General features: G+C 38.4%; 1 protein-coding gene across 1 annotated transcript in view; it reads right to left on the minus strand.

The window, feature by feature from the left end:
• Positions 1-25,121, minus strand: part of MAGI2 (membrane associated guanylate kinase, WW and PDZ domain containing 2) — a 536,664-nt gene that overhangs the window by 249,641 nt on the left and 261,902 nt on the right. The window contains exons 4-5 of the mRNA XM_009883000.1: positions 12,427-12,642; positions 3,393-3,606 (exon numbers count right to left, since the gene is read on the minus strand). Coding sequence (XP_009881302.1) covers positions 3,393-3,606; positions 12,427-12,642 — 430 coding nt within the window. The remainder of the gene's footprint in view (positions 1-3,392; positions 3,607-12,426; positions 12,643-25,121) is intronic.

Here is a 25,121-nt window from a genome sequence, read left to right on the forward strand (position 1 = left end):
AAAAAAGTATCATGATGTGTAACCATCTCTACAGGAGAGCCTGTAATGTCATGGGGTATGTGATGGAGTTGGAGAGTTGGGCTAGGGTGGCATTTAAGGCTGACTGCACATGACAACAGGTGCATGGAGAATCTTGGTCCTTTTGTATTTCTTTCAACACCGCACTGGACCAACACAGCAAACATTGGTTGCCTGGGATCCGACAGAGCCAACACCTGCTGACTCTGTGAGGACAACATGACACTCATGTCTCTAGTATGTGGTTTGAGAGTGACTGGCAAGGTGAGCTCTGAAGGTTATGGGGAACTGAAGCATTTCCTGAGCCCCGGGAAAGGGAAAAACTAAAAATCAGTGGTGAAATTTATTTAAGCATGCCAAAATAGGTCACACTCATCAGCCCCATTTTAAATAGGAGAGAAGGAGCAGAAGTGGAGGTTTTTTTGGTGGCATTCCAATTTATATACAGTGTTTTAATTATTGCATGTTCTCATTAGCATATGTTCTCAATGAAAGCAAATGTAGGAGATGGACTCCTATTTGTGTGGTGTGTGCCTGTATTGGAAAATTCAGATTCATACGTAAGGGAGGCTGGAAAGAGCCCAAGAAATGTACTTAAGTAGCTCTTCCTGAAAAACAGTGGTAAGCATTATGCAGTAAGAAGGGATCTCTTCCTGTTCTGTCTGTGAATGCTAATATAGGTAAACATAAGGTCATGCACCTATGTCATAAAAGGAAAAGAAAGGAAGAAACAGACCAAGCCATGCTCTAAAATACAACCGTCCTCTGAATCATCCAGTGAATCTAGTATATGATTCTTTTTCTCTTGAGGCAGAGGAAATTCCTTCCAGCCTGCTTTTCAAAATGCTAACTGGGCCATTAATGATTAACAAACAAATAATACCGTCTACAGACAGTTATCTCTTTTCCTATGAAGTCACTCCCTCTCTCACTGTAAATCTGCCACTTTACCTCTGATGGCAGTTTTGATAAATGAGCTCACATACAAATTTTAGAGGTTAGTTTGAGGTGAATGAATGAAATGCTGTCATGAAATCCAAGACCTTTGGGTATACCTGTGACAACCTGGAACTTGAGATCCCTTACTGCATGAAGTCCTTAGGGTTTAAAGGCACAATTCACATAAGCCTCAAATAAAGCAATAAAAGCTGCTGCCTAGTATGACTTTTTTCCACCCATTATGATGTACACTTTAAAAATGTTTGTTTTTCATCTATTATTTAATAATCTAGTAGAATCTTTACTACTGTTCAGGGAGATGTTGTTAGACAAATAGGTTTTTGTTGTCTTTTTATCTTTCCGTTTTTTTGCGAAAGCAAATGGAGTCTCTTCATGCCATTAACCAAAGTGACTTGTAAACAAAGAGGCAATTTAACAGCTTCCCCACAGCATTACATTCCTACTTAACCCTGTGAAGACTGTGCAATGTGAAAACTCAAACGATCAAAGAGTTGTTCCTCTGCTAGGATTCTAGTAAATAATCTGGTATTTCTACAGATGTGTAATTGCATTTTTTTTGCAATTACATTATTCAAGCATATAATCCCAAAGGCATGGAGCCCTTATAACAGCATTTCTATCCAGTCTGCACCTCTGATTGATTTCTCTGCTTTACATGACATTCATTTAGTGGAAGTGAATGATGAGCATTGTCAGAACTGCAGTGTAAACCAGAGCATTTCCAGGAAAGGAAGTAAACTCTAACATCAAAGGAATTTGTGGAGTGGGAAAGCTGCTCTGTAGAGCAGCAGGGCTATTTGCATTCACTGCATTTCTTACAAAATACGCATTTATTTTCGATTAAATTGCCTGTTGCGGTATTTACCACTGTCACAGTTTGGTGTGTTAGTGACCTACCCATCACCCCGTCCCCCACCCCCAAAATGTATCAGAGGTTTTTGTTACGACAAGTGAAATAAAAGTGCCACATAATTCAGTCTGCTCTCTGTCAGAGCATTCAATATGTCCAGAAAAATTAAATTTAGGAGTGAAGTAAGAAGGAAACAAGGATTTGAGCTAGCCCTGAGGTCATCCTAGTTCTTCTCTGCTTGCTTGGGCAAAGTTACTATAATTATTCTTTTTCTAGAATAAGCATAATTTTGCCCTTTTCAGCAAAGACACTTATGTTTTAATAGTTACTGCTCTTTTCAGCCTTTTATATGCCAGAAGCTATAGTCATGCCAGTGTTTATGAAAAACCACATGAGCAAAATATATTCTTATCATTTGTTTACACTTCATGTGATACTCATAAAATTTTATATTAAATAAGGGACTTAAAGCAGAATTGACACCACCAAATGTGATTTTTACCTACTAATAATCAGAATAATGGCTAACACTCCAAATTGTTTAGGGCATTTCCTTAAAGCAAACATAAATGCTAGTGATGCCTCTGTAGTAGTGTTCTGCTGATGAAGATGTTGTTTTTCCATTTCTCTCTTTTTTTGTGGAACATGAGCTTATACAAACTCACTCCCTTGATGTGTTCTTATTCTGGTAAAGTCTATTAATGACTGCATTTAGAGGAGAAAGAACTTTCATATCCATTTGGGAAGGACTTTTTACTCGGGCATGTAGTGATAGGACGAGGGGGAATGGCTTTAAACTGGAAGAGGGCAGGTTTAGATTAAACATTAGGAAGAAGTTTTTCACTTTAAGGGTGGTAAGGCACTGGAACAGGTTGCCCAGAGAGGTTGTTGAGGCCCCATCCCTGGAGGTGTTCAAGGCCAGGCTGGACATGGCCTTGGGCAACCTGATCTAGTGGGAGGTGTCCCTGCCTATGGGGGCATTGGAACTCAAGATCCATTCCAACCTAAACCATTCTATGATTCTATTTGTTGGCTAATTAGGCAACAGTAGCAACTGGTACGTATAGCATACCAACAGGAAAACATTTCTACACATAACTAATTATCCTTATAGTCCACTCATTTATTTTATTGTTTCTAAATATAGCATGGCCTCCTTCTACTGTTCACTAGCTAGTTTTTAGCCTGCCTATCTTCCTTTCTTTAAATTGGCAAAAAGCTCAACCCTCTCTACCTCTGTCCACATAAGGAAGAGCCTAGCAACTGAGCTACTCTCCCATGAGCACCAGAACAGCACAAAACACCTGGTTTCTGCAGAATAAACAACAGCTTTAATTGCTGCCATTGAAACGCTAAGCAGTCCAGTTACCTGTCTTAAAAACCAGCATGCTTCAATGTAAGTCAGTAATGCAAGGATTGCCACCAGCTCTCAGGAGCCTTGACAGCCAGAACATTCCTTCTGTTTTAATGAGAAGAAATGCAATGCTCCACTCCCCTATATAAACCATTTCCCCATCCAGTTAAGAATGATATAGCTGTTAGAAAGAGAAGAAATAAGACTCACTCAATAAAGTAGACTTCCCCCTTCTCTGTATAAGCCATTTCCCAGTTATCAGGCAGCGGGCCCAAGTCGTCATTCTCTTCAGGTTTAGTCTGTTTTGTTACATCCATATCCTCCTTTGCTTCTTCAGGCTGAGTATATCCTGGTGCAGGACAAGGTTGGGTGGAAGATACCTCACCTGAGACACCTGTACTCTTCTCTTCATGTTCACTTGATTCTACAAAAAAAAAAAAAAATTATTGTAAGTTTTGGATATCCAAGTTAATGGTGGAGAATTTACTGGGTGCAAGTCTCCAAGCAATACTCTATGAACTGCAAGTCCTGAAATAAAGAGAAACGTTCTGTTGGGTTTACACGAGGGTCCCTCTGATGATGCTTTTTATCTGGAACACAATAAAAGAAAATAAAGCAATAAAACCTAACGGAAACAAGAAACTAATAACGAGCTAAGAAACAAGCCAGAGTTCTGTCTCGTTCTGTCCCAGGAGTCCTTCCAGACCAGCAGTTTGGACTGAGCAGAAGGCAGCCTCATATCCAGCAGCACTACTGTCTTGTGTCTTAACTTTTCACCTTGCTGTTTTACTACAGACTACAGGTCCTTTTCAATTAAAAAAAGTATATACACTCATTGCTTTACCTATATGTATACATCAAAGAAATCAATATGATATCTATCAACTCATAACAATATATTAACTGTATGGAAAGTAGTACCAAAATGGTACATGATTGGTGTAATAGAGACTAGATTGAGACTACTACATCACGTTCATAAAGATGTGTAAGGAATGAAGGAAGTATATATGAGTTTGTATCAGCAAAAATGTATATACACTTGCTCTGAGTAATACTATGTGCACTATATTGAAGTTTGTGGATAATTATTAATAAAAAAAGGAGAAAATATTTTTTTTAAAAGAAGGCAACAACGTAGTCTACAATAAAGTTCAGGAAGATGACAATTTTTTATATGAACTAATGGTGCATCCAGAGCACAGAGCTATGCAGATACTTGCATGAAACATGTAGGAGGTGGAAGACAACTTGGGTGAAATGATCTAACTTGTGATGATTAGGACAGCAAGAAAGAAAAGCAATAAAAAATTAACAACAATGGTCTTAAAAAAACCTAGATTTTAATAATCTCACAGAATTAATAAATTTGATGTTATAGCAAGCAACAGTAAGGGAAAGGGAGTTCAGGAAAACTGGTAAAGATTAAATAAACAGCACTAAGAGTGCAAGCACAAGTTGTTCTAATGAAAGAGAAACATAGCTAGTGTAATCAGAGATAATTTTGATTAAGCCATGACTTCAGTGGTCTGCTACTTGATATAGAATTGTACAAAAGGTGAAAACTAGATTAAATTGTTAAGGACGAACACAGAAAAACAACATGGGCATGTAACAGCAAAGCAGAACAGTCAGTCTAGAAAATGGGATACAGTCACGGACATTAGAGGTGACAAGAAAACTTTCTGTAAGTGTATTAACAATAAGAAGACAACCAAAACCAGACTCATTCCACTATGTGGGAAGGAAGGAAAGCTAATAATATATGATGCACAAAAAACCAAGGCAGTAAGCGCTCCTTTTGCCTCAGTCACTACTGCAGAAAGATTACCTGTGATTAAATGACCAACATAATTAATGTCAGCGACAGGGCTAAAGAATGTGGAGTGGAGTGGGCAGAGAACAGGTCAGGCAAAACTTAGATGGAGCAACCATTCTTGAATGGCAGACCTTGGTGAAATGAAACCTAGGCTACTGAGGGAACCAATGAAGCAGACTCATGGCTAGTGATAGCTACACCTTTGAGACTTCATGGAGAAAAGAAATTTAGAAAGGACGGACACAGCCCTGGTTTCAGTGAAGTATCTATGATTTCAGTTTTTAGATAGTTTTATATTCTTAATTTCTGAGCACCTAAGTTCTCTTTGAAATAACTTGCTCAATTAGGCCATTATGTCTTTTTGTAATAAAGGAGGAGGAAGACACACGAAACTGTAACTTCACATCTTTCTATTTTTAATTCCTAGAAGGACATTGGGACCAGCAATCAAACCACCTACATGTAAGCTCTGCAAAGGTGATAAATAATTGTCAAGATTTTTCAGGAAGAAATCGTGCCAAACTAATCTTATTTCTTTTCATGACAGAATAACAGGTGCTGCTCCTTGGGGAGAAACGGCAGATATAGCTTTCATGATCTTAAAAAAAGACTTTTGACACTGACACATACAGCCTTTTAGAATGCTGTGGAAAAAAAAAAAATAATCTGGTCTTGAACAGGGTTATGGTCTATAGCTCTACAGCCATATGCAGCTCAGGCTGCTAAATCTTAACTCATACTTCATCTACGTAGTATTACAATCATTTTATGCTGTTTGGAAATGTGAATCTGTCTGCGGGAAGAAATGAATTAGCAAGAGATGCAAGTGCAAGTCTTGCTTAGTTGCTTCCCACAGCAGAGCAGTAGGGTCCCAGAGGAGCTGAAGTCCTCTCCTCCTTATCTACGCCTCCCAAATCCCCCTCACTCCCCTGCCTTGGCTTTCCAAAATATAGGTCTGGTGCAAAATGCCAAAATCAGCTGTAAAAATACAAGATGGGGAGCAAATGCCTAGGCAGAATTCCTAGCGAAAATACAATGGAGGTATGGGGATGTGTGAGGGATGTCTTATTATCTTCAGTCAATAACAATACTATTGGAAAGGAAAAAGAAGCGCCATAATAGGCAGGAAGAGTAAGCATATGGATACAGGTCCTTCCACCTTTGGCTACAGTTAGGTTTAACCACTAGTACTGTGCCCAGTTTTGAGAATTTCATGTCAAGGAAGATGGGAAGCAGTCCAGAGGGCAGAAAAGAAAAAAAAAAAAAAAAAGAAAAAAGAAAAATGTTGGAAGTATGGAAAGACTGAAAAACAGGTAGTTTTAGTCTTGAGGAGAAAAGACGGATGGATAGGGGAAGCATTTTCAAATGTGTAAAAGTTTTCTGCAAAGCAGAGAGGATATATGGTCTCCACTTACCCTGAGAACAGGACAATGTAATTGCTGATAAATTCTTTGGGCTTTTTGTTCTTATCTCTGCAAAACAAAAGTAAGTTCTCATCTGTCTCAAGCATCATGGACAGATCTGTGAGTTGTGCTCCTGAGGCTACCTGCAGCCTCGACCACATTTCTACTTTAGGAAGGATGCTGTACAGATTGAACTGAAGACAAGACGTGAGGCCACATGGTACGTATGACTGCAGTAGAACAAATAAATTTGGAGCACAGGTGCATCACATGCAATGGCTAATAATCAGCCAATTGATCTGATAGAGCACAGATGTGGGACATTGCTGTGTCTTAGGATTTTACCACAATATCTGTAATATGTGTTCTTCCTCAAGATCTTATTTTTAACAGGTCTGAAGAAGTCAGATTCTTGATTTTCAATAACTATATTAACAAAGCCCTGCCAGCATGATAGCAGGAAAAATGTGAAATTAAGCCTTGAGGATTAGATGAAATATTCTAAGCTTTTCTAAGACAGAGATTGCTTTAAAAATATAGTGGGGAAAAAAGGAACCTGATGCTTATTTAACAACTTAAAAATATAATTATTTTAAAGCCAATCTCATGCATTATTAATTATTGGATCATTATCTTTTAATAGCTTATTTTGATAATGGAGAAGGCATCATCATGACTAAACCCCAAGCAAATAAGGTAGAATTGCCTAATGCCATTTAATAACATTAAGTTTTAGACAATGGACATCCTAGTCACACTTATCTGGAATACAGCCCTACAGTGTCATCCTGTCTTTTGTTACATATATCTATCATTCACAAACTCCAGGTAAGGTAGATATTCACCTTACTGGTTTTCTTTCTGCTAATATATATTCATATATAATGTTTGATTTGATAAAAAAACAGGATTTCTGGTGAAAAACTAGCAGTGTCTTAGATGTACAAAGAAAGTTTGAAATACTACAGCAACACACTGTGAACACAAATATTTATCTTCAGACAATATATGATATAAAAAAAGATCCTAAAATTGTACCGTAATATGAGTCCAGAATTATTTTGGTCACTAAAAAAACAATCTATTGACTTTACATCAAGTGAAATAGCCTACTAGAGCTGCTGTCTCACTACAAAACAGATTACATGGTCCAGTTTTCAAAAGCAGTTTAGCACAGTATCTCAAGAGTGAGTGTCCTGGGAATTGACAGAATAGGAGCCAGTCAAGCACCACCAGGTTATTGCGTATGTTGAATACAAAGAACTTTGAGAACAAGATGAACTGTATGTTAAAAATGCCTACTTATTATTAAATACTGTAAGTTCATCTCTGTAGTACTCCAACTCCAAATACCAGCAGTTAAAATATTACTGGTTGATGCGATGCATTCTCTACACAGCTCTTAGACAATATGGTGACCATGGTAGTTATGTTGTGATAGTCTCAGAATTTGAGCCTCCACCAATGCTGTTGCTTGCATTTTAATTTTCTGTTATTTATAGTCTATCTCTTGAAATTTGCCATCTAAACAGGTAAGAGGACCTTGTCACTTTATTCCTTTATTTTAATGCTGCAGATTATTCATGCAGTAAAGTTTAAAAAAATATTCTTTTCTTCCAAAACCAATTCAGATGACCTAAGCAATATCAGCAGAGAACAAATGAAAGGAAATATTATTAAATAGTAATTTATGGTGTGGTTTTAGCAGCTATTAAAGAAAGTATTGCAGCTCTCTATACCCTTATTGTATCTCAATGACTAATTTGTTAAATTCTGCACAGGAAACAGCCTATCCATTTTAAATAACTGTTGGATACAAGAGTAGTTTAACTCACGTTTGTCAAGCTATATGCATCTATTTTCTTGTGCAAATATCACTCTGCAGCCTTGGAGCTGCTCCTTTTCCTACAGAGCTGTAGCCATATTTGGGGATTGGTGCTTTGCATGGATGCACCGTTCTGATTGACTACTACCACAGTAAGAGCTAAGAGCCGATGTGGGAGAAGGTAAACAGGAGACATGGAGAGTGGGTGAGCATAGGGTATTCTGTAGGCCATAGCTTTATCACCTAGCTGTGATAAATTGAGTTTAAAGAACACACCTACAACAGAAATATCAATAGATACCAACTTTTATATTTTTTTTAATCTTATGGCTCTTGGATGCCGTGTGTGTTATTTTCATGCCTCTGGCTGTCTTTGCTGTGTAATAATAAAAGAATATGCTCAACCTGCAGCCTGGGACTACTGCACCTCACGTGGTGATTGACAGCATTGGGACACTAGCCTTTTGCTTCATGATCAATCTAAGGCATGGAATGATCATTTTGAAACTTTATGTCATATCTTATCCCTCAATTAATTTGAGCCTGCCAGAACTTTCATTCTCTGGGTGCAACTTATCATTGCTCAAGTAATGTCAGAATAATGCACATACATAAGCATTCTTTCAGTGTTAGAGTGGTTCTTCTGGAGTTTGGATGATAAACACTTAATCAGTCAGAAGCGTGAAGCAAATGTGACACGACCAACACAGTGTCAAATCAGGATGCTGGTTGTGTGAAGGAGACTGACTTAATTCTATGTGAACACTAACAACAACAGCAGTGAAAACTGAGTGTCTGACAAGCAGGTTGCAATTTGACCAAGACTCTTTTTACCTCTTTTGTCAAAGCATCAATTTTGCAGAAATCATTCATTTCAATGCAGTGTCCATCGGGAAAGGCTTCCCAGGTGCACGATGTTTCACTCAAACCAGTGAATGGCAGAGACCCAACCCAGAGCAGCCAGCAGTCCAGTAATGTGGGCAATTGCATTAGGTGTGAGGAACCCAATGCTAACTCTAGACTTGGCCATCTTAACAGGTTAGATTGTGTCTCTCATATGCTGCTTGGCAAATAGAAGGATTCTTCATTTAAATTTAGCCTTCTAGGGTCCTGTGTATCTGTAGGCTGAATTAACCATTCCAGATATAGAGGTGATCCCCTAAAATGGGTATCTAAAACAGCTATGCTCTCTTACTCTTTGGAATTGCCTCTTTCTCCTTCCTTTATATAAAGAGAGCAGAGACAAGTAGCTCAAACAAAAAGTAAGGCACTTAGACGTGTAATTTACTAAAGCTGGATGAGATAAATCTTGTCTCCTAATTAATACTATTTTGTCCTGAGAGAACTTGATCCATGATGAAGGGCCGAGAGTGCTCCGTTCTAAAATGGCCAAAGCCCTATCTTGAATAATTGAGAAGGATTCCTGTTGGTTTCTGGGCTGAGGACAGGTGACAAAAATCAGAAATAATAAACACATTGGGCATCACAAATTAACAAGAAGACAAGTATGGATCACGGTTGACGATCTCCAGTCTGTCCATATACAACTATCTGAGGGACATTTGATGGCTTATGAAGCAAGGTATGTGGAAGTGCATTAATGAAAAATTGATTCCTACTAATAAAGCTCAACAGATGCACAGATTATTTCAACAGACACTGAAAAGTGGCCTGAAAAATCAGACCAAAAGCACAAAGATCTTTGCAACTACCAATGTCACTTATTGATCTGATAAGGATGGGTTGGTTTTCTTCAGATTCATCTTAAATCTGTTACATTTCAACCTAGCAGTCCCAGGTGTTACAGCAGCCCTTTGAGTTGCCAGACTCTGATACCTTTGGCAGTTAACAAGCCATTAAGTTGCTGAGCATCTATAAAAAATATATCAATGTTTTGGGTGTCCCAAGACTCCTATATTTAATAAAAGACTCCCATTAGAAGTGAAGCATTTAAAATAGAATACACTTTCTAAAAGAACTGGAAATAACAAATATCCTACCTTTGTCGCTTCTTTATAAAAACTAAATTGCTCCCCTCACCAAGAGTTTAAAAAAAAAATTAACATACTCTGGTTTTCCCGATTGTTCAGAGACACAGACTACAAATGCACACACATTTTAGAAGCAGCTGAGACTCTGTCAGCTCACAGAGAAAATGACTGCAGTAACAGGGTCTGTGGGAGCTACACTGCCCAACAAAGGCAACACAGCACATATGTACAGAGCTGCTTCGCTACAATCCCCAAGGTCCTCAATCAGTGTAACTGTACAACAAAACCCTGCTTATGAAACCATGATAGCCAACACAGGCGCTGCTTGTTCTGCTGGCCACACCGACAGGAATTACTTTGTGGGGGCGAGGAGGGGGAGGACGGGGGCTGTCTTACACCGATGTTCATGTATTTCATTTTGTACCACAGCACATGCCAGTGCCTGTTTCTTGGGTGCTGCCGAGTCATTGTTCACACCGAATTTGCCTGGGAGAAACAAATTACGGGCGTACAATGCAAGAAGAAAAGCAGGTGAACATCGCCTCTTGATCCGGTTTGAGCTGAAACATATTGCCCTGGAAATTGCTCCTCAGCAATGGTCTGCTATGTGGCACGTTTTGAATAACTGCAAAGAATGATCTTTCTAATGATTTCTACAATACACATCAGAGACCAAATCCTGCCTTTGCCTCTTCGCTGTGGAAGTATCCTGGCAACAGAGCCAGTGCTGTTGTTTAATGTAAGGATTTCTGGGCTTCATCCTTTTCTGCTTAGCTGTGTAGGAAAGGCACTACCGTCGGAGCATTGCCGACAGATGCAATGTTGTGTGGAAGGGATGAGCAAGGCTCGTATAACACGTGATGGCAACAGCCTGGGAGTAATGCTGCAGCCCTGTGCAAGGCGAGAGGGGAGAACGAGATCCACTCTCACCCCACCGCTCCCTGCCATCCCCCTTGTACACGGGATGGATTCTGCACAGGCATTTGCCCTTACATGTAACGTTAGGCAACAACTACAGAAAAGCATGTGGCAAATACATCCTTGATGAGTAGACATTCAATTCAACGTACTTTCTAATGCAGTAGGAGAAAAAAAGTATATATCCAATCTGCACTATGAAAATCCTTTTTACAATGCTTAGAAGATCAGGTAATAGAATTTTTGTTTCACATTAACCTATACGTTTAGAGAACTTGCAATATTCCGTTTTATCTTCTCATCTGTATGATTGTCACTACAAAATTCTACTTCAATAATTTGTCTCTGGATGTCTAAGTTCACCAAAAAGTATTCACAGAGTTATTTCTCAGAGACATTCACAAGTCCGAACTCTTTAATTTCCTAACTGAACAACAACAAAAAATAATTTCTTAAATGGTATTTCAGAATAAAAATGATTAAGTACTATAAAATGATGATTTGCTGAAGCATTGAAGGGGAAGCTGACTACCTGCTCGGGAAAAGGCTGGAGTGCTCCACTCAAGATACCAGGCAGTATCTGGAGCCCCTTTTTTTCTGAAGAACTATGATCCAAGGGGTAAAACAACAGCTGCCTTTTAGGACTAGACATCTGAAACCTTTATCAGCTTTAGGCAGGCTCTGGAAGATTGCTGAAAAGGGTCCTTCCTTACAGTATTGCCAACTGAGTTTCGTCAGCACTGCTACAAATTCGTTAATGTGATGACAACTTTACTCTTCCAAAATATTGCTAAGATTTCATAACAATTTACAAAAGTTCACTTCATAATGTAGTGAAGTCTCTTGTGAGTATCACCATGTGAGAAGAAGGAGACCTGTAACACAGAGACTAGGTTCATTTGACCAAATTACAGTTCTCTAGACTCCCTCTATAGTCAATGGAAAGAAATAGGCACTTGTGAATGATTTCCTAACCCAGAAATCTAAAACAGGTCACATGAACTGTATTCAGAAAGTAGGTATTTTTCTCTTTGGAGTATAAAGAGGGCTGAAAGGGATTAGTTCAGGGACAGATATCTTTACAGTAGCTGAGGTAAGTGAGATGGCTCCCCAAAATGGAGGTTAAATAATTTGGTTTTGGCTTCAGAGAATTTCTATTATTAGGATTCCTGGCTTTCGGTCTTGCAAGAACATCCTTACCTGAACATGCATATTCTCACTGCAGAAGGAGGTAATTGAGGACTCTGAATAACAGAAACGCATTGAAAAGTAAGAAGGAAGAACAGACCTGGTGTTACTGTCACGTCATTTCCATTGACCACAGGTCTTTCTTCCTCTTCTTCCTCCGGTGGTTCAATACCTGTCTTCTCCATATTGCTCACAGACTTATTCCTTTTACGTTTGCCTTCAGCCCCGGGAGTGGCACCTGGGAGGATCTGATCTGTTACATTTAACAGCAATGGAGCTGGTTCTGCGGGAGGCTTCGGAGTGCCGTAATAGTTGTCTAGAAAGAAAAGAAAAGAAAAAACATAAATTTGCAGAAATACATATGTTGCTGCTTCTTCTTTTGTCTTAGATTAATGGTATTATGTGAAGTAGGATTTCATTCATCAGCTAATATAAACATGAGTTCAAAATGTTTTCTGTGAAGTTAAATATTCACCTTTCATGAAATGGTAATTAATTTTCTTGGTGATAGCATAAGTCATCAAATCATCTGACGGGTATATACTATATTAACACTTCCTGAAACTTTAACAGGGCAAGTTAACATTCCTCTCATCCAAATACCTGACAAATAGGCAGCATGCTAGGACTATTCTCTTATTTCAAACAGTTTTGTAAAATTAGTTTTGTAACATTTATGCCACAATACAAGACTTTCTGAAGGATCAAAAGGACCGTAAAAGTATTGGCTGTTCATTATGTTATGTCATTTTCACACACACACCTAAATTCTCTCATCTGCTTATAAAGTAAATAATCTTTCAATGGTTCAGAGATTTGCAGTTTTCAGTAATTCTCACACTATCTCTTTTTTCATATTTGTCAAATTTTTGCTATTCATGAGCTCCAGATTTGTAATAGTTAATGCTAATATATTTTCAAAGAAAGTTGAAACCTTATGATTTAGGGTTTAGAATTACCTCAAAGTACTACGGAATTCTGAGAAGACTTAAGGTGGCTGACAGATTACCCTCTATTTGTCTCTCATGAAATTTCTGGCAACTTCCTCTGAATCATCTACTTTCTGTCAGAAGGATTATTAGATTAGATGGACCATGGTCTGATCTTATCTATCAAAACCTGTATGTTTGCATTTCTAGCACATCTGGTCTCAAAACTGGATTCTTACTGATACCTCAAATTTTTCTTTAAAAGTATGGTTAAAAATAAAATATCATGATAATTAAATAAAATAATATATAAAAAAATGGCAAGTCCTCTCTAGAAGCAAACATAAGGTGTAATAGAAGACATAAAGATAAAAACATGCTATTTATGCAGAGTTGTCTTTTTTCATCTGCAAGTTGCATCGAAGGGCAGTGAACAGGATGCCTTAGACGTAGATTTTCAGCAGTTAGTATGGGAAACTAAAAATACTGTCCAGCTCTGAGAAAATTTTCCAAAGCAAAAAGCATCTATGTAAGAATATTAGGTTGCTGAATATATTTGTAGACTGTATGACTATTTTTTAATTCTTATCCCACAATTTAGGGCTTCTGCGCGATCAAATAATATTAGCAACTGGAAAAAAACTATTTTAACCATGTAGAAGTGTGACACAGATAAACAAATGGAATCATAGAATCATAAAATTGCTGAGGTTTGAAGGGACCATTAAGATCATCAAGTCCAACCATCAACCTGCCCTGACAAAACCACCTCTAAACCATGTCCCCGAGTACCACATCTACCCTTTTCTCAAACACCTCCAGGGATGGCAAATCCACCACCTCCCTGGGCAGCCTGTTCCAATGTTTAATAACCGTTTCAGTGAAAAATGTTTTTCCTAATATCTAATTTAAACATCGTCTGACACAACTTGAACCCATTTCCCCTCGTCCTATCCCTTGTCACCAGGGAGAAGACGTCGGCCCCCACCTCTCTACAACCTCCTTTCAGGTAGTTGGAGAGAGTGATAAGGTCTCCCCTCAGCCTCCTCTTCTCCAGGCTAAACCACCCCAGTTCCCTCAGTCGTTCCTCATAAGACTTGTCCTCCAGACCCCTCACCAGCTTTATAGCCCTTCTCTGGACACTGATCACTTCCCTAGTCCTGCTCACCACACTATTCCTGATACAGGCCAGGATGCCAATGGCCTTCTTGGCCACCTGGGCACGCTGCCGGCTTATATTCAGCCGGCTGTCAAACAACACCCCCAGGTCCTTTTCTGCCGGGCAGCTTTTGAGCCACTCTGCCCCAAGCCTGTAGCGCTGCATGGCGTTGTTGTGACCCATGTGCAGGACCCATGTGCAGGACCCATGCTATTTCTGCACAGTAAACCATCATAAGATGCAGAGTAAAAATTATTTCTGGTAGTAGTATTCCTGTGTGTTTCCAATGAATTACAATGTTCCGCCACAAGACAGCCTCAATACAGGTAAGTAATCGAGCAGTCTTGCAACTACTGAACAGTCTATGAATTTTATTCAGTGGTTTAGCAAGCCGATATTCATAACAGATGTTTCTGTAATTGTAACACACTAGAAAAATTTACTGTGTTAAATGGCCCTCATACTCACTCTGGGCTTAGGGACGGCAGGACGAAAACCAGACTCACTGAAGCTTTTCTTTTGATTTTATGAGATGGCAGCAGGTTTAACAGAGACCCCCGATGACAGTAGGGCAATGAGTTGTGCCTTTGTATGGCTGTTTGTGACCTGCCCTCCCACAGCCTGCAGGAGTTCTCTCTGACTCCCAGGGTTAAAGCAGAGGAGCAGGATTTGGGGTCTAAGGGGGGAAGGGAAATCGACATCGATCCACTTGCAAAACTGTACCTCCAAAAAATGTCAAAATCAGATCTGGCCACAGTCAGACTTCTAAGCTCTGACAGTGCAGGGCATTTTGAGAGTACCTGAAAACCAATAGTCCTGAAGGCAGTGCTCAGTTGGGAGTCTGCTTTTGTATTTCCTTAAGAGCATGATGTTACCTTTGCTGGTGACATTGCATATCTGAAATATTCCATATCTTTAAAAAAGATTCCTCGATTAAAAAAATTCCTCCCTGACCTAAGACATTTTACCAGTCTGAAAGTTAATCATTGCCACAGATGCCATAAGCTTCACAAAACCTCTGAAGTATTTACCGATTTCCACTGATTTAATAAATATTAGCAAAGAAATCCCGGGGTTATAGGACCAGTGCGATACAAACTGTGAAACTAAAAGTGCAGTACCTTGAATTTTTTTTCTTTGTTCTTATTTTTTCCATTGTCATACAAAATTGAGTGCAGTTGTAATTAGCAGTAATCCTAATATCGTGAGTAGAAGATAAGGTGTTTTAAATTAAGGACATGCTCATTCTATTTTTTGATATTAAACACTGACTTCGACTGACTGTATGCATTAGTGGGAGACAGAGACAAAAGTCATATTAAAAAAAAATCTATGAATATGACATATATAAAAGTATAAGAAACAAAAACGCACATTTAAGATTAGGAGCCACAGAGGATTTCACTCTTTCAGTTTCAAACTGAAAATGCAGTATAATTTTCAACTTCTATCCTGTAACATAATGTTAGAGGCTTTATAATCCAGTAACCATTGATTTAAAGGTGACCTTTGCATTATTAGTTTCTGTCTGTCTGTCTATCTATTTATCTGTCTATCTATCCATCCATCCTTAATTCAAATATATGCATAAGCAGTGCAAATAAAAATAAGAAAGTGGTCTACAGCTATTGACATAATCAGTGCATCGTAAAAAAGATGAAAAGAATCCGCACATTTCCAAAGGAAAAAACATATAGGATGAGAGACTCAGCCATTTCAATGAAGGGGCAATGTTCCATTAAAGAAAAAATAGAATCAATGTAAACTGTATCTTCTGTCAAAGAGTTTCTCAGTGTCTTGAAATTCCTTGCCTAAGCCTTAGAAATTAGCATTAGAGCTAATGGGAGACTCTCTCATAAAGCCTCAGCAATTGACATATCTAGGCATAATGTAGAGACTAAATGTTTAAACACTGTAACTTCTCTTGCAATGATGTTTGGAAAATCTCTGATAAAACCAGTTCTTTTTCATCTTGCCTGAACAAAGGACGGGGTTGGTTCAAGATGTTACTGTTGAAACACTAATCACAAGGTACTGAAATTCAGCTTGCCATGGGTACAAAAAGCACACCAAATAAATAATTTCAATTGTGTTTAATTTGAAAAAAAAAAAAAGAATTAATAAAAATAAAAAGAAAGCTTACTAAAAGAAAACATAAATCCCATGCTCATTGGCAGTCAAAAACGCCAGGAGTTAGGAGCTTTAAAAAAATGAATGGAGCACAAAACAGAAAACACCTTTATAGCACTATACAAAACCACTCCCTTTTGTATACTGCCTGCTGTTCTGGTACTTACCTCTCAAAAATTACATGGGGGAACTAAAGAAGGGCAATTAAAGCTTGGAACTGCTTAAACTGATTTGGAGTTTTCAGCTTGGAAAGGAGACAACTGAAGGGGGATGTGGCAGATATGTATAAAATCAGGAGAACCCTGGGAAAGTGCCTAGAAAATAAATGAATGGATGCTTGGCTTCTCACTACATGAGAACAAGAGGATGCCCAATGAAATTAGCAGGTTTAAAACAAGCAAAAGAAGTGTGGGTTTTTTTTTTTTCACACAGCATAAGAGAATAGTGGCATTCACTGTGAGATGCTGCCAGTACCATAAATACAGTCAAAAAGCAATTACACAAAGTCATAGAAGAAAAAAAACATGAAAGCCTATTAAACGTAACGGTACAAATTCTGAATCAAGAGTTGAGTACAATACAGATTGGTGGAGTGCATAACGTATCTCTGCGTGCCTTCCCTGTTCTTACTTTTTTTGCCTTAACATCTACCAAGGGGCAGTAGTAGAGACAGAGTATGGGGCTACCGGTTCCCTTGGTTTGCCCGAGTGCAGCCACTCTCTGACTCATGTGCCTCCTCGTTGTACTTAGAAAATGTGTGCATACTCCTTTGCCACCCCAGCACAAAGTCAAGAGGTCAGTTTAAGCCAGCAGACCTTAAGCTAAGCTCTTTGTGCTGGACCTGACTAAAAGCCTTCATGCAGACAGGCAGTGCAGAACAAGTATTTAATTGCGGAAAACCCACCACTGCTTAATCCATCTTGCTGCTGTGCCTGATTGCCCCAGTGCTCCCAGCCTGTTTCTGAGTGCAGCTGAACACTGAAGATGGCCTAACCCAACCCGTCTGCTGCCAAAACGGCCTGGAAGCCATGGCACAGCTACAATTACCAAGTATTCCTTGCCACCCCTAAGCTGTACGAAAAGGTCTACCTGATTCTGCAAAGAGGGAGTCAGAGAAAATTACTGGGGAGGTTAGCCCTGATGCGAGAGACCAAATCAGGAAGTCAGAAAGTCAGAAGAAGCAGAAAAGGGAGAAAACGAGGAGGACAAAACAGGTTTTTTTTTTTCTTAACCTGAGCTCACATATGTCAGGAAGTAGTAAGACTTATTTTATTGATGAAGTGTTTGATGATGAAGCAATAGATCATAACTTGCTTCCTGAGGAAAGGTAAGCCCTTATGGAAGAAAAAAAGACAAAGCATTTAGGTGGTAGTGAAGAAGCAGAAGAAACATCACACTGAAATCATAGCAAGACCCAGATATACTGACGGTCACTGTACCGATGTGCTCGACACCCAGTGACCCCAGTTACCAGACACGGTTATAACTGTGTCTCCCACGACGTGCTCCATTTTGCACTACATTGCAGGGACTGACCTACATGCACCTTCCTCTGCCTGGCCCTGCCAAGCACCCTCACCGTCAGCCCCACAGCCCTTCTCCCCTTCTGTGAGTAAAGAGTCCAAAATGCAGCACAGAGCGGACACGTCCACTTTCCATCCTTCCACACAGGGAAGGGAGAGGAAGGGCTTTTTGCGAGGTCTGCATCCCTGGCTGTGCAAGAAGGGGGTTAGTGCTGGGAGAGTCCTTGGCTCCAGAAGCTCCACTGATCTCCTCTGCGAAATGAAAAAGTCTAGTTTAAAAGTGTAAGCATTATGAAAAGTTAAAAGTGGTGCTGAGGAATTAGGAAATTATAGTAAGAATGAACAATCAGACAGAAAATGAGAGGTGTGCCAGAGCCAAAAGCTTTTAATATGAATACTTGCAACTATGGTGTGACTCAGATTCCGAGCCCAGAACAAGATACACATTTCTTTTCACACTTATTTTTAGAGTGGGAGGAAACAATACCCAGCTACAAATACACCCCTGCTTCTGCTTATTCAGCACCCTCATTTAGATTGATCTGTCTGTACTGTTTATACAACTGAATTGCTGAAGTATCAGTCAAAATTGTGTGAGTCAGCCACAACTCTAGGAAATGAAAGACAAACCTTATTTTTTAGCTATTAGAAAAATAACTGCAAATGTTATGATGAATGTTAAAACTCTACACATTGCTTTTGTGGTCACAGTGATAATTAAGGGGAAAGTACTCTGAACTCTAATTATTGTCTGGATATAAGAGACATTCGATATTTTAACAGCTCACAAACAAATATATATGGAAAAAATAACAGATTGCAGTGGCATACAGAGTTTTAGGTAGGCAGAAATTAGCTTATTTTTAAGTAAAATAATAAATGTGACTATTTTATTATTTGATTCAAAGATGATAGCTGCATTTGTTTATGACTAGGGGCCTATTGCATACATCAAGAAGCATCTGTTTATAATGAAGGTGTCTAAACATCATCTAAATGATAGTAAAAAAACTAAAAAAAAAAAAAAAAGATTTTGGAAGCAACTAAAAAGTGCAACGTTAACAATGAAAGGAGATCTAAAACCAAGATTTCCATCTGTAGTGGCCCACACCCTGCAAGTCTGCTGTGGTCTGGACTACATGCATTGACCATTCTTTGGATGCAAATTTAAGTGTAGGTTTCTGGCAGCCTCCAGAAGACAGCAAGAAAAAAAAGCCTGTGTTTTTGGTACTGCTCAGTGCAGGCACAACACGCTGGCAGTATAACCAGCAGGGGAAGATCATACCTGGTTGGAATGATTTTACCCCGATTCAAACTTTGCATTAAATTTTCAAGGGCGACATAGCCCATGTGAACAGGTTGCAGACACCTTCTTTGAAGGATTTGGTATTGTGTGCAATGGATGCTGAAGACAGGATGCTGAAGATTCCTAAATGCAGGCCCCATGGACCTCCTAAACTCTGTGTAGACCTCCAGGAGACTAAATGTTAGTGACACTTCATTCTCACTTCACTGTGCTGTCAGATCCACACATCACTTTGCTGTAGAAGTAGGCTCAACCGATTGGCATCTTCTTATGAAGTTATTTTATTCTAACATTTTTGGTCACCTGTACATGTTGTTTATAGCATTCTTTTGTATGCCATGAAACATGCTCTGCAGTACAAACAAATACGAAAGTACAGAATATTTCAAAACTGCAAAAGCACTCAAAATTCTTACAATCACCTTACCAAATTCCCAGAAAGGAAAACAGTACATAGACGTTGTTAAAATATAATTAGTGATGTATTTTAACAAAACTCAAGACAATTACCACCTCCTTAAGGAAGCCTTGCAAACTTCTTTTCACCCACTCACCCTGAGTGAGTAATTTATTTTGATGAGTGACTATACTATAATTAGGGCTTTTTTAATCATTGCTGTAAGGTTGAGTGAGTAGATTTTGTTCTTGGGTTCATACATTTTCATGATGGTTTTGCAATGCTGCTTGATGGATCAAAGTTGCAGTTAGTGTGGTGCTAAAGTAAGTGGAATTAAAAAATGAAGCTTTCTAAAGCCTTTAGATTTCAGATTTACATTGGTATTATCTTTACTCATGATCTTGTTTCATTAAGATGGCAAAGAGGCCAGGTAAGGTCATAGTTTAGATTTCGCAGGATTTAGGGAAAAAAGGTATTGAATATACATTTGTGGTAGTTTTCAACAATAGCTCTTAACTTCTATTGTGTTCTCTGAAACATTTACAAGCAAAGTTACACTTTTACTAAGATCTTTGCTGCTACTTTTAGTTTCTCCACTATCAGCCAGAGACTGAAGATCCCAGAGAAGTCTTTGTTCTTCTTTTTCTAACTAAGCTTTTGAATCCAGATTGCTTAGTTCTCTGAGCCTCGCTGTTACATTAACGTCTGAATTAAAAATACAAATTAAAATTTATTTACTTTGGGAGTGCTGTCAGAATAAGTTATACACAATATACAGAACTAATTCCATACTTGTTGGATATAGGTATCCCCAGGGCTACTTGTTATAAAGCCTGTTTTTCACCCTTGCTATTTTCTAACTGTATTGGGCTTTAGCTATGGCTAAAATTACTCAAAAGGAATATTTTCTGTAGATCTCAGGGTTCTACTAGAACAGAGCAGTCAGAGTTATTGCCCATGCATTCCCAACAAACACTTGAGCATTTTCTGGCAGGGGCTATCCAGCTGTTTCCCAGAGGCAGGGAGATTTTTGATGCCTTGTGTCGCCGCGACTCTTCCCCAGGCAGAATTCTCATTTGGGTTGGTCTCTGCAGCTTCTGCTAACAGACATTAGGCAGATATGCTAACTTCTGTGTCAACTAATGACATTTTAATAACTGGCTTCAGGATTGTCTATTCATCTACATTAAAATTAAATCACTAATTATAGCTGTGGATTTTTGCCCAAGAGTGTTCCGGCCCCCAGTGAATGCAATAGCAGAGCAAGTTTCTAAATTCACAAATAGAGGAATGGAGACAGACAGGCTGTCAAATCTTCCAACGTGACAGACCTGCTCTTCTCTAACTATTGGACCCCAGATGCCCCCAATAAGAATGTCTCTTTTACAGACAGACAGAGAGAGACTGTAAAAGTAAGTACATATGAGTTTTCTTCAATTTCTTAATTCATATATTTCGAGATATATATCAGTAACAAATCAACTTTTGTAACCTTAAGGTACTGATAGAGTATATCATATCTGCAAAGGCGATGATCTAAAGCAATTCTGATTTTCAGAAATTTTGAAGACCCCCAAATTAAGGCATACAAAGTTAATTCTCTTAAAAAAAAAAAAAATTCCTCTGAGATGTTATTTCATGCTTTAGCGTATTTCAGACAGTTCAGACTCCAAAGTTTTCTTCATCTCTGTTTCCATAGTTCCATAGCTCCATTTTACATAGCTGCTTTTTCTTTTAACTAAATTATTATTTTTTTTTAAGTACTAGAGTGGTTTTGTCCTATAAACATTCTGCATTTCTTAGGTTTTGTTAATTAATCTTTTAGCTAGTTGCAGTAGCGCATCTACAAATTTAGGTGTATATGCGAGGCTAACCCATAAAAATTCTGTGTAAAAATACAAGAAGCAAGTAGAAAGAACAATTTCACCTTTAGAGAATCAGATACTGTCTGAACTGTTTTCATCATCCCTTAAATTCCTACCAAGACCAAACCTTGAACAGATACATCCCTCTTGAGCACTGAATCTCTCACTGTTGGGAAATAACAGTTCTCCCATCAGACCTGGGAATCCCATAGGCTGAAGGTGTAAATACATTTCAGATAAAGTAACTATGAACCATCCTGTGTTAAGTCCAGGAGGAGGTGGCTAGGGAGAGGGAACAGGCTTGCTTTAAGATTCCTCAAAGATTAAGGTCCTGACCTTATTTCTCCCAAATATTCTTCAAGTTTCTATTTCTCTCTGAGAAGCAGAACAAATCAATTTTAGATAATGGCCTAGAAGAGAGATGACTGCTTATCAGATGCAGCAGTGTGCCGCACGCACTGCACATCATCACAGGTCTCCCAACCACCAGCAAATACACAGTGACCTTTAACTTCCATGTTTTGATCTTATATTGAGCACGGCATACAGAAGTGAAAAATCTAGACAGAGATCTTTAAAAAGCTACTCTTACTTATTTAAGGAAAGTCGTGGACAAAGGGACAGGAATTCATAATTAATGCAAAAGGGCATTTGGACTTCACAAGCAAGAATCACAGAGGTATGAATGCAGGATATTGGAATAAGACTGCAACAATACAGCTTGATAAATATATTAGTAACTATTTTATAGTATTTTGCACATTCTAAAGCAATTCTGTCACCTGACCTCCTCTTCTAAAAAGCAATAGTACAATCTGAAACCTCTACTTTCCCATAAAAGAGATGTGCTTCAATTCCTAAACAGTATATTCTTTGCTGCAGCTAAGCAGAGACTTTCCACAGTGATATATCTTTTATGTTGTGAGCTGACTTTTGTTGTCTGTATTCAGCCCTTGAGTAGTCACTTGTCATTGTGTCTGATCCCTAAAGGGTCAGAGAGAGGAGGTTTTTAACGCATTTCACTTTTGCTGCTTAGAAGTTAGGTGTCTAGTTTAAAGTAACCAGCTCTCTCTGCCCCCCTACCCTGGGTAGTCATCTTAGGTGGGATGAATTGACCTCTGGAAGTGTACATGGTTTTGGCTGCCAACCTTACAAGAAGGTCCAGACATCTTTTAGATAGCTAATGATAGATGACATGATTCAGACCTTTAATAACCAAGGTCCCAACACACTGAGTCATGCTATTGTGTTCTGCCATCATGTAAAGATTTAAGCTTAACAAACTCTGAGATTGCCTACTTCCCTTGAACTCTGATTTTGTGTAATTTATACGTTATTGCTAAGGTTCTTGTGGAAGTAAAAGTCCTTTGCCATATTAGAGAACAGCTTGCAGCAGAGTCCCTCCCTTTTGACAGTAGAGCCTACATGGTTTGACACCCTTAGAAATGATCTGGAAGGGAAATATGAGAAAAGACTAAAAGCATTTCTAGACAAAATTTTATCTAGTTTAGTCTGGGCCACAGAAGTGGATGTTTCTGAAGCTTCAGAAGGGCTAAAAAAAAAAAAAGAAAAAAATTAAAGTGTATGGGAAGGCATCATGTTAGCTGAAATTTACTATTAATAAATGCAAATCAGGGAACCATCAGGTTATAAAATGACTATCCTTTCTAGAGAGATATTGGCATTACTGCAGACAGCTCACTATACAGTGGCAGCGTCTTTCTGTCAAATAATAAGCAAAGCTAGAACCATAAACTGGAAGGGAGCTTATGGAAGGAATAGAATGATGTATAATGCAATGGTCAATAATGTGGTTGAGAACTTCATTGCATACAGTGTTGGCCCAGGCTTTTTTAAGGAAAAAAATTAGAGAAATAAAAGATGTTCAGAGAAAAGCAAAGAAAATTATAAACTTCCTATAATAAAAACCAAATGTATTTCCTTTGTACAAATTGAATGAATATATAGAATAAGGTGGTAAAAAGAAGAGAATATTCTAAAAGTAAATAACTACAAAATTTACATAAAATCAAAGATGAGAAATTGAAGGTAAGTGAGAGGGAGCACCTGCATTCAAAATGAATTAAACTGTAGAACTTCTGAAGTTTTTCAGATCAACTTATGAGTCAAAAATGGGAATGAGTTTCAAGAACATACAGTTACTGTACCAGAATTTTTTGAGACATTGCCCACACGTGAAATCAACCCATGGTTGCTACAGATCTATCTGAAAATACTATGTGTTGGGGAACAGGGACCACGTGAATTTACTCAAAAATATATACTGTAAGAGGTCTTATAGTTCTGAGATTTGTCCTTTGCTTGAGACAAGATGCTGGATTAACGCCTCACCCCTGGTTTAATCAGTACTGTGTTTCCTTTTTTTTTCACAGGAATTTAGGCTTATTTTAGAAACTGCATTTATAGACACCTTATACAATTTCACAGTGGCATTTTCTCTGGGTTATAGCTGGAAACCTGTCGTCTCCAACTTCCCTGACAACCTCAAGAAGGAACTCTAGAATGTTAATTTCGTCTGACATTTTCTTCAAACTTGTTTTTTAAGAAAAAAAAAGAGATCCCTGTAGTCAATCAGTTTTTGTATTCATTTATTCAAGCTGCTACCAGAGAAACTTATCTTGCCAATTGGAAAGGTACGTAGGGAATCCTTGCCTTATGTGCCTAAAAAGGCATGTGTAGATTGTCCTGGATAGTCATCTTGCACAAGGTGAATAAATCAGATGTTCCCTGCTGGTTCTTCCCTTAAGGAGTTGTCAGAATAGATAAAATTATTTCTCAGAGACTCCCAGTAATTCCAGGTAAAGAAAGTAAACAAAGAAACTTAAAAAAAAAAACCACCCCAAAACCCCAAACAAAACCAAACCCCAGAGAAAAGACTATATAAATTCTGTTTTCATCAACTGAATATTATTATTTTGCCACATTAATGTAAATCATTGGGTTTTTTTTTAAGGTAGTTTGGTATTATAACTCCTAAGTACTAAGCAATAACTAAACATTTAATGGAGACTCTGTGTTCCCATTTTGCCTTAAAGCCAGTATGATATCTCTTTCTAACATGGCATGTTTTTATTCAATTTGCTGTCTACCACCTTGTTCCCGATATGACAGAGATATAGAGCTTTACTTTTCTCATGGGGGTTTTAATCCATAACTTTACTACTAATGAGTTTTTGTGCTATAACAAGGAATTTTAGCTCCTCCAGAGCTCAGTTACTACATGGAGGTGCATGATGAAGCAATCCCCAGTCCTAAAAACCTGTCCTAAAAAACCACAACCTACCTGTGTTGTAACACAACTTTCAGCCAGGAGGAAAAAAGAAGTTTTTTTAAACTAAAGTAATTATTTTTGAGTCATTCCAAAAAATTCAGATTAGAAACGAACTTATAGATTTTGGGGAATGGTGTAATAGATATTTCCTGAAGTGAGTTTATCACGCTAGTAGAAGAACAGAGCAGGGAAAG

Source organism: Charadrius vociferus, unplaced genomic scaffold (genome assembly GCF_000708025.1).
Source record: "Charadrius vociferus isolate BGI_N301 unplaced genomic scaffold, ASM70802v2 scaffold32, whole genome shotgun sequence".
Taxonomy (NCBI): domain Eukaryota; kingdom Metazoa; phylum Chordata; class Aves; order Charadriiformes; family Charadriidae; genus Charadrius; species Charadrius vociferus.